The sequence below is a fragment of the Cupressus sempervirens genome, chromosome 6, assembly GCF_028749045.1.
Source record: "Cupressus sempervirens isolate cs-2001-9-10 chromosome 6, ASM2874904v1, whole genome shotgun sequence".
NCBI lineage: Eukaryota > Viridiplantae > Streptophyta > Pinopsida > Cupressales > Cupressaceae > Cupressus > Cupressus sempervirens.
Window position 1 is genome coordinate 84,526,752 of NC_143123.1, and position 9,206 is coordinate 84,535,957.

The 9,206-nt window shown below is 37.7% G+C and overlaps 1 protein-coding gene across 1 annotated transcript; it reads left to right on the plus strand.

Annotated features, from left to right (window-relative positions):
* The first annotated feature begins 3,830 nt into the window (after positions 1 to 3,830).
* Positions 3,831 to 8,921, plus strand: LOC149551286 (12-oxophytodienoate reductase 7-like). The gene is made up of 5 exons (XM_089786843.1): positions 3,831 to 4,020; positions 4,101 to 4,241; positions 4,411 to 4,541; positions 4,747 to 4,929; positions 7,283 to 8,921. The coding sequence occupies exons 1-5, from the start codon at positions 3,869 to 3,871 to the stop codon at positions 8,203 to 8,205; spliced, it is 1,530 nt and encodes a 509-aa protein (XP_089642969.1). The 5' UTR covers positions 3,831 to 3,868; the 3' UTR covers positions 8,206 to 8,921.
* The last annotated feature ends 285 nt before the right edge of the window (positions 8,922 to 9,206 follow it).

Below are 9,206 nucleotides of genomic sequence, written 5' to 3' on the forward strand. Positions count from 1 at the left end.
AATCACTTCTGGTGGTTGGTGAATGAATTGGGACGATCCATGCACATCCCAAAGAGACTCTTGTATCTAAATGAATTTGACGATTCGTGTTGATTCCGACTTCCAACACATAGTAAAAATAAATGTAAATATGGATTATTGATGGCCAATGTGATTATAGATTAAAGGAATCACGTTTTTCATGCCTTTATAATATACTAAAAAAACCATTGAAAAGGAGTCTTGATTGTCCAATCAGCTTTCATGAATGTGGGTTATCCATTTTCAACGACAAAGTGAACTTCGATATGTATAATGCTTCCATGTGCAATTATAATTTAAATTTTATATTCATTGAGGAGTATGCCATCATAATCCCTTGAAAAGAGTAAAAAATAGAGAGTTTCAATTATATTCATTGAGGAGTATGCCATCATAATCTCTTGAAAAGAATAAAAAATAGAGAATTTCAATTATATGATTAATTAAGAATGGTTTTCACATAATTAATGAGGACATTGTTCTCCCTTGTCTTTTGTTAGCGTAGGATTTTTGGTATGGTAAGAAATTGTTTGCTACATGGTTGTGTTGGGATACTGATAGTTTAGTAAAAAGAAACATCTGTATACATGCTTTGAAATGTGATAGTTTAGTAAAAATTTAGAAATATGGATTTTAAATTTTTATGAAAACATCAAATGTGAAGTGTAAATGATAATTTTGTGAGAATATCAAAGATAAAATTGCGTATTCAACATAGTTCCATCTAAAACGCATATAATTAGAATAGCATTGAAGTTTTAGAACACAAGAATATAGTTTATAATTTACTATTTTGTATGACTAATTGAACCTAAATAGTTTCAATTCAAACTCAAATAATTATGTTTGTAGAAGTCATTTTAGTTAAGACTATTTGCATGAATATTACTGATCAAAAATATATTTTATCTAAAATTATTAACTTTAATAAAGGGGTAAGATTTGAGTTTTCACTTAGCATAAAAATTTTGCTAAAGATTGTCTATTTTTTCAACTTGTTTGTTTTGTATGTTTAACATTTAAATAATTTTTATACTAAGATCTTTAGCACTTTCTTCATCCTAATTGTACAAATCTAATGTATTTAATACGCATAATGTTTTGAATTCTTCATATAATTTAATGAGTGTAGTATCATAAATTATAACCCCTTACAATTTCACATTCCTTTTATGGGCCCTTGTTTTTGTGTGCTCACCTTTAGTGACTTTTTTAGCCTATTCTAGCATTTTTGCATCCAAATTGTTGTCAAATACCCATTTGTGCCCTAATCCAATCTCCAAGGCATATGCACTCTTCTTTAATCACCTTTTATTTCTCATGTTTTGGTTGCACTATGGTGCCTAGCACCACAGTCTCTCCAAAATAGGCCCAAGTTTGACTATTGTCAATGCATCTCTTAGGAAAAGTGCTAGCTTGAGTGCCCTTGCATGTGTAATGATGTCTTCTAATGGCATGTGATGGGAAAATGAGGTGCCTAGGCTTCCTTTTATGTTAGTTTAGAGGAATGTGCATTTTCACTCTGAAAATCGCAGATCTAAACCTATGATAGAACTTTCAACTGTGGATTCATGATCATGATAGAAAACCCAAAAAATGTTATTTTTTCCAAGGCCTTAGGAAGATGTTTACTTGGATGCAATATGTCTAGAGGCTTTACGATGAAGTCATCGTGTTCTTGGCACTGATGCAAGAGCATCTTGCATGGGAAAATTATTTATACAAAAAAAAAAATTGTGGAGAGAGAAAGTGACGAAAATAGAAAGAAAAAAATAGAAAATAGAAAAAAGGAGAAAAAGAGGAATTTCTATTTTCGAGGTGCATAGGTGGCATAAAATAAAAAAGTTTTTAAAAAAAAAAAATTAGAAATGGTTGTCATTCCATTTATCGAGGTGTGTTGGTGGAATTCTAGAAAGTTATGGATATTGTAGAAAGTTGTGAATATTGTAGAAGGTTATGAAAGTTGTAGAAAGTTGTGGATATTGTGTAAGTGGAATTCTAGAAGGTTGTGGATAAGTTATGCATTGGGTGGTAAGTGCCTATTTAAGCAAGGCATATGAGCATTTTTAAATCAAGCTCAAGAAGGAGAAGCTCAAGAAGGAGCTTGAGAAGTAGAAGTTGTGGAAGGTAAAGCTTTGGAAGGAAAAGCTTCAAGGTGAGAAAGTTAGAAGGTGTGAAAGAGAAGGAGGAAGTGAAGAGTGAGTTTTCTCGAGTCTGTGGACAGAGCGCCGAATGTGAGGCAGTTTACAGCAGGATTGTGATGGAGTTGTGAGTGTGTAGACAAAGCGTCGAATGTGAGGCAGTTTACACTTGGATCTTGGATAAAGTTGGAGAAGAGCTAGTGGCTGCGGTTTAGAAACAAGGAGGTTGCTTGGTGGCTTGCGAGCACAAGTTGAGATCTTGGAGTTTTCTACCAGAGTGTGGATCTGGACTAGCTTGGGTTTGGATTGGATCTTGAGAGATCTTGCAGAAATGTTATTGTAATTACTAAGGATTTTCAAGTTTAATAAAATTGTTTGGGAAGTATTTTGTCATCTCTCTATCTCCTTATTGTGGCATTTTTGGTTATGAGTTGGTAGGGTGGTGTGGCCCTTCGTCAGTGGTATTACAGCTATCTTCGTCAGTGATATCAGTGCGTACCTTCATCAAGTGGTATCAGAGGACTTCATTAGGGACGCAATAGCAAAGTTGATCCAACTTCTTCGAAAAGCGTTTCAACAAGTAGTTTCTAGATCCATGGTCGCAATTCATCTATCCTACTCTTGTACATAGTAAAAACTTGTTTTTTTTAAGTTTTGGGTAGATGAGAGCTTGCCTTGGTCAATAATTATCCTCCATCTTTCTCTTGTACTAATTATCCTCTTTCATGAGGATTTGATATATAATGGCCAAGAGGGAAATATATAGGGGTAGGGAGATGAAATATGGGGAGAGATGGAAGAAGATAGGAGGAAAGAGAGTGAGAGGGGGAGGGAGGGAGAGAGATGACCTTTCATAACTTCTACCACCCACCCTTTGCACACTTAGGTGTGATTGCTACTTTTAATTTTTCTTCTTAAAAACGTTAAATTAAACCTCCACCAAAATAAGTAATCTCAATTTCAAAATTGGAACATTGAATATAAGAACATCCTTAGCACATAAGAGTCACTTATGGATCAAGTTGTCTCTCAATCCAAATAATAGAATCAAAATGTAAGTAAATATTGATAATATTATAACAAATATCATAAATGTATGATATTTTACGATTTAACAATTTATAATAAAATACAATCAACTTTAATACAAATATCCACACACCTTTTTAATCAGCACTAGAACCTACTCAAAGCACGTATTTCATTAAAAGGATCAGTCACAATCCAATGATCACATAGAAATATGAGCTGCCAGTCTAACAACGAACTTGGAGTTAATCAATGACGACGGAGGTCCACCCCGGTCCCAACTCTCAAGGAGATGGCTCCCCTTACAAATACCAGAGACCAGAAAAAGTATCAAACAAAATAGCCATCAACATTGTTCGTCGATATGCATGTGCTGTAAATCCCACAATGTAGATACTGTTAAAATATCAGTGGACAATTTTCTTCTCCTTTTTCAAATTAAAAATTAATGACTTGTTAACATGTCGGCCACTAAAAAACAAGAGATTAGCCTGTTTCTAAGTGATCATGGCGTTTCTGTTAACATCGTACTGTCTAATCTATGAGTTAGGAAAGATAAATGGGATTTGTTTGATCAGATGCTTATCAAATCTATTTCGGCAGTGTATATAAAACAGATTTGACCCCTCTAATCTGTCCAAACTCAAAGTTATCGAGCTTGTTCATCCAATATCCAGATGGCTACAGAGGACTCCTCTCAAAAGCTTCCACCGCCAGAGAAAACCAGCGGGGATTCGAACTCTGATGAACCAGTTAGTGCAGAGCAAGAAGATTTAAAGCCCCATATTCTTTCACCTTTGAAATTTGCTCATTTCGAGCTTTCTCACAGGTACCCACTTCCTTAAGTTTTTTGTTTATTCAATTTTAATGGATTTTATGAGGCTTGTGTTTTACTTGTGAACAATATAGGGTTGTTTTAGCGCCTGTTACGAGATGCAGAGCACTGAATCATGTTCCTCAGCCAGCCCATGTCAAGTTTTATTCTCAGAGAACGACTAGCGGTGGATTTCTCATCTCTGAAGCTGCAGCGGTCGCCAATGATGGCATTGGGTAATTCACTAATTCACCATTTTTAACTTTCTACAGATTGAGAAATATTATTTGGGAAGAGAAACCTTTTGAAAGGATTTCTATTAGTAAACGATCTCAAATTTGTTCAGATGAGGTCTCAGGTTCGAGACTTGGGAAGTAATTGATGTGTATGTTGTTTTCTGAACAGGTTTCCCAACTCTCCTGGCATATTTTCAGCTGAGCAGGTGGAAGGGTGGAAGAAAGTGGTGGATGCTGTTCATGAAAAGGGTGGGATCATCTTTTGTCAGCTATGGCATGTGGGCAGGGCATCACATACAGGTGTGCAAGGAGGGTTGTCTAGATTGCCTTGTTTTTGTTTTTTTTGCAATATGGCACTTTGCCTTTTGCTCTTCTCTTTCTACTCAGTGTTTTGGCTTCTTTGTTGAGGGCATTCTGTTTTATCATTCTATAGGGAGTCATAAGGTGTATTAGCTGTAATATATGAAGGTGTGGATTTAATTGGGTTTGGCTTTGTTTTTTACAGTTTACCAGCCGGAGGGTAAAGCCCCAGTATCTTCAACGGACAAGCCTATTGCAGATGGATGGTCCATCTTGATGCCTGATGGCACGCGGGGAGATTACTCAAAGCCTAGAGCTCTGGAGACTGCAGAAATTCCTGGAATTGTCGATCAATTTAGACTTGCAGCCAGAAACGCCATGCTTGCAGGTACAAAATTTTAGCAAACCTATCAGGATGCACAAAAGTTGGTAGGTTTCATTAAGATTTGCACGGTATTTTTCTGTTGCTTGTATGCTATCGTTGCATGACTCATGCTGCTAAGAAGGAATTCTATATATAACTATTACGAGGGATTATAGTCTTTAACTTGTAGGTCATATGGATTATATTCAATATTCCAGAAGGGCGTGCAAAGTTTTAGGTTACTAGATCTTGCTCGAATGGTGGGTAAACACAAATTTGGTTTTCTTTTCAATTAAAGATTACAAGACCTCAGTATTGTTGTCTTGTATAAATAAGCCTTGTATATGAACAATTGGTGTACTGTTATTTCTTTCTTTTTCCTTTCCAAAATATCTTATCATAATACAAGGGATTCCACTGATCAGGTTGGATAACAAATAGGAGTCCAAGTCGTGTGAGGTCAGATGCCTAAAATAGCTTCTCTTCGATTTCTTTTGCATCCAGGTCTCAAATGGACAGTAGCTTGTCAGCCAAATCTATTACTAAAATTATACTTTTTACGCTTTCATCACAAACTCATCTGTAATTTTCGAGTTTCATCTTTTATACAAAATGCCTATTATGGTGTTGAATTCCAAAAGCTACTAATTCACTTACCCATCTTTTATTTTGCTTATTAGATCAGGTCTTATGGCCAATTTTGTATTCGGAGGAAATTCTACATTTATTGGTCAGGATCCTTGGTATGCCCATCTGCATTGTTTTGAGCAGATATGCCATTGATATGTTACTTCTGCTTCTATTAACGTATCTTCTGGTAGCATCTCCTCATTCAGATAAAGACGATAGCTAAGATTTTGCGTAATGATACGATGATGCCATTAGGACAAAATTTATGAAACTGATTTTTTGTGGCTTCCGGACTATAGTTCCATTCATTAGTTAAATTTGCTGCATTGGTTCCTCATCGCCTGTAATTTAACAGTTTCTGTCTTCCAATTCGGCTGGTAAATGCAGCTAAATTTACAATTTGTATCTTCCTGGGCGTTTGACCGTTAATTACTGATCAGATCTAAAGTTTTTGCTTCCCCTAATCCAAGGAAGCTCGAATATAAGAAGGAAGCTGGAATATGAGAATATCAATCGGTCTGCCTGACATTGGAAGATGAATAAAATCCTAGTGGACTTTTTTAAGCTTTCGCAATTGATACTGTGGTTAACCTTAAGGTTTGGAATATTACCAAAAATACAAAGACCATTGGAGTCCTCCGAAGGAAGAACTCTTGTTTGAACAGTCTCTTTTTGTGTGCCATTTTAATCTCCCACCTAATTTTAAAACACGGTTCTCTGCTTTGACCAGCTTCCTATTGTGTGCCATTTTAATCTCTCACAAAATTGAAGACATAATTTCTATAGTTCATGATAGCATGAAATGATCCTTAGGTTTGACCGTTAGGTCATTTCCTGACATATTAGAATCAAAATCCAAAATCCAAAATCCATGATCCGTCGGTTTATGGACGAAGGAAGCAATGTCATCTCCACTGTCGGTGTTCCTGCCAGAATTTCGTTTGTACCCAGTGGTGTATGGATGGAGTAGGTTTTGACGAGAGAATTCAAATGCTTCTTTTCCTATAAACATTCTAGCTTTTTCGTCCTGTCCTCTTAACAGTCAATGCATTTTAAATGTTATCCATGAATAGGAAACTGCCCAAACACAAAGTTGGAAAAGTTCTTAATTACATGCAAATTCATTTTAGCACAAATCTCAAGAGGGCAGGGCAGGGCAAAATTGAATTACTGTAGCTAAATATTCCCTGCTCCAATAATCACCGACGAATCTATTTGATAGATTTTGCCTGCTGTAAAAGTTAGATGAGCCCATCTTGAGGGCCCTAGACAATCTACAAAACGGAGACTTTAGGGTTTAAGCCCCAGCAGTTTCCGACATTTGCTTTTTTTTTCAACTGTATTTGAGACGACTAAAAAGAAATGGCAAGATTGAAGAACTGTTCCTAAACATTCCCTGCTCCAAAAATCACTGAAGAATCTATTTTATAGATCTTGCCTACTCTGAAATTTAGGTTAACGGTAACCCATCTTTGAGGGGCAGCCCTAGACAATTTACAAAACGGACAATTTGCTTTTCGGAAAACATTAATTGAGATGACTTAAAGGACATCCTCTGCCCCGCAATTCAAAGAACAATCCAATATATAATACATTTTGCCTGCTCTAAAAGTTAGGCGAGCTCATCTTTGAGGGCCCTAGCAAATCTACGAAACGGAAAAGACATATTTAGGGTTTAATCATGAGTAATTTCAAAAGAAATGTATTTGAAAAAATAAAATCTGAGATAACTTTCGTTGTATTGCAGGATTCGACGGCGTGGAAATACACGGCGCTCATGGTTACCTGGTGGATCAATTCCTGAAAAACGGCATCAACGACCGCACGGATGAATACGGAGGCTCAATTGAAAATCGGTGCCGTTTTGCCCTAGAAGTGCTGGAAGCCGTGAGCCAGGAAATCGGAGGCGGGCGTACGGCCATCCGTCTCTCCCCCATCATCGACCACATGGGCGCCATGGATTCTGACCCTGTTTCCCTCGGTCTCTACCTCGTCCAACGCCTCAACGAACTCCCGGAGCCCCTCGCCTATCTCCACATCACCGAGCCCCGATTCACCCGCGAAGGCCTCAAAGAAGAAGACGACGCAGAGGATGAGAGCGAGAAGATGAGGAAGAGACGCCTCTGCAGCCTGCTGAGAGAGACCTTCCGTGGGGCTTTCATGAGCAGCGGGGGTTTCAACAAGGACACCGCCATTGCTGCTGTGGCCAATGGAAAAGCTGACTTCATCTCATTTGGGCGTCTCTTTATATCAAATCCCGACCTTCCCCGCCGCTTCGAGCTACAAGTTAAGCTCACCAAATATGACCGATCTACATTTTATAGTTCTGATCAGGTGAAAGGATATACAGATTACCCCTATTTCACTAGCCCTCGCCAGGCTCAGTTCCCTGTGTTCTCCCCCTCCAATTCGTTCAATTCCTCTTCATCCCCAACTTCCTCTTCCGTTCCCGCCAAGAAGTTGCCCGTATTTTCACCCTCCAATTCATTCAATTCCTCTTCCTCTCCTCTTTCCTCCTCTGTGCCCGCCAAAAAGTTGCCAGTATTTTCACCCTCCAATTCATTCAATTCCTCTTCATCCCCAACTTCCTCCTCTGTTCCCGCCAAAAAAAACCCCGTTTTCGCGCCCTCCAACTCGTTCAATTCCTCTTCTCTTCCTCCAAAACAATAGATGCAAAAAGGACACTGAGTGTGTTGGTATGATAAATATTTGACTTTCATAGATATGTAATGTAGAGATTAGAGGTCAGTACAAGTTTGAATCTGTGCACATGGGTATTTCTGTGATCTCATTGTCCTGCCGACGTAATGAAAGCAAGATGCATTGGATCAAAGGATGAAAACTCAGCGAATATTAGTTGGAGAATGGTTTCTGACAGCTCGCTGAGCTTGATGTGTGAGCATTCAACTCTCTGGCTTGACTATGACTCCTGAAACGCCATTTTCAGTCAAGCTTGAGGTAGGCTCCCGAGGAAGAATGAAGGATCGTATGATTTTCATGCCTTACTGGCGGAGGCGTTTAAATAGAACAAGATTGCATCTTTGATCTTCCGTGCTTCAGTATCATATGATTTTCAAGACTTGTCTGGACATAAAAGCGTTTAGATAGAACTAGATTGCGTCTTTGATCTTTCATGATCATATGATTTTCATGCGTTTAGTTAGAACAAGATTGCATCTTTTATCTTCCATGCTTCACTTGCCACTATTCAATTTCCTGCTAGTATTCGTCACCACCTAATGTTGAAGAAACTTAGTCATCAACATTGGTGTAATGGTCGGTCTGTTGCAGATTGGAAGGTGGTAGAAAGGATTAGTGCAGCATGCAAGTGATTAAAATAATATGTGGAAGAATAACAAATTTATACTTTTTTTTTGTCTGGTAAATGGCAATCTATAAAAGGAGTGTGATTGTTGTAGAAAATTAAAAAATAAAGATTTTGAAAACGACGCAACACAAGATTGATTTGAAAGTTCAGTTTGGAATTTCTGTGAATTGCTGGTTTCATTCTCCCGAGCTTAAATGGGAGCACAATGGTGTGGCTCTTGTGGATCAAAGAGAAATCATAACTATAGGATAAATTATGTAGGAATGCACGCAAAGGGGATTTAAATGTAATGCACGTTTTCAATGTTGTGTATGCTCAGGTCAAAGTTCAAACTTTTGCTATT

What these genes read in the sequence shown, in the direction of transcription:
- LOC149551286 (XM_089786843.1), top strand. Translation starts at nt 3,869, where the DNA reads ATGGCTACAGAGGACTCCTCTCAAAAGCTTCCACCGCCAGAGAAAACC. An exon ending in GGGCAGGGCATCACATACAG is followed by an intron (nt 4,542 to 4,746) that starts GTGTGCAAGGAG and finishes TGTTTTTTACAG; the next exon opens with TTTACCAGCCGGAGGGTAAA. An exon ending in CAGAAACGCCATGCTTGCAG is followed by an intron (nt 4,930 to 7,282) that starts GTACAAAATTTT and finishes GTTGTATTGCAG; the next exon opens with GATTCGACGGCGTGGAAATA.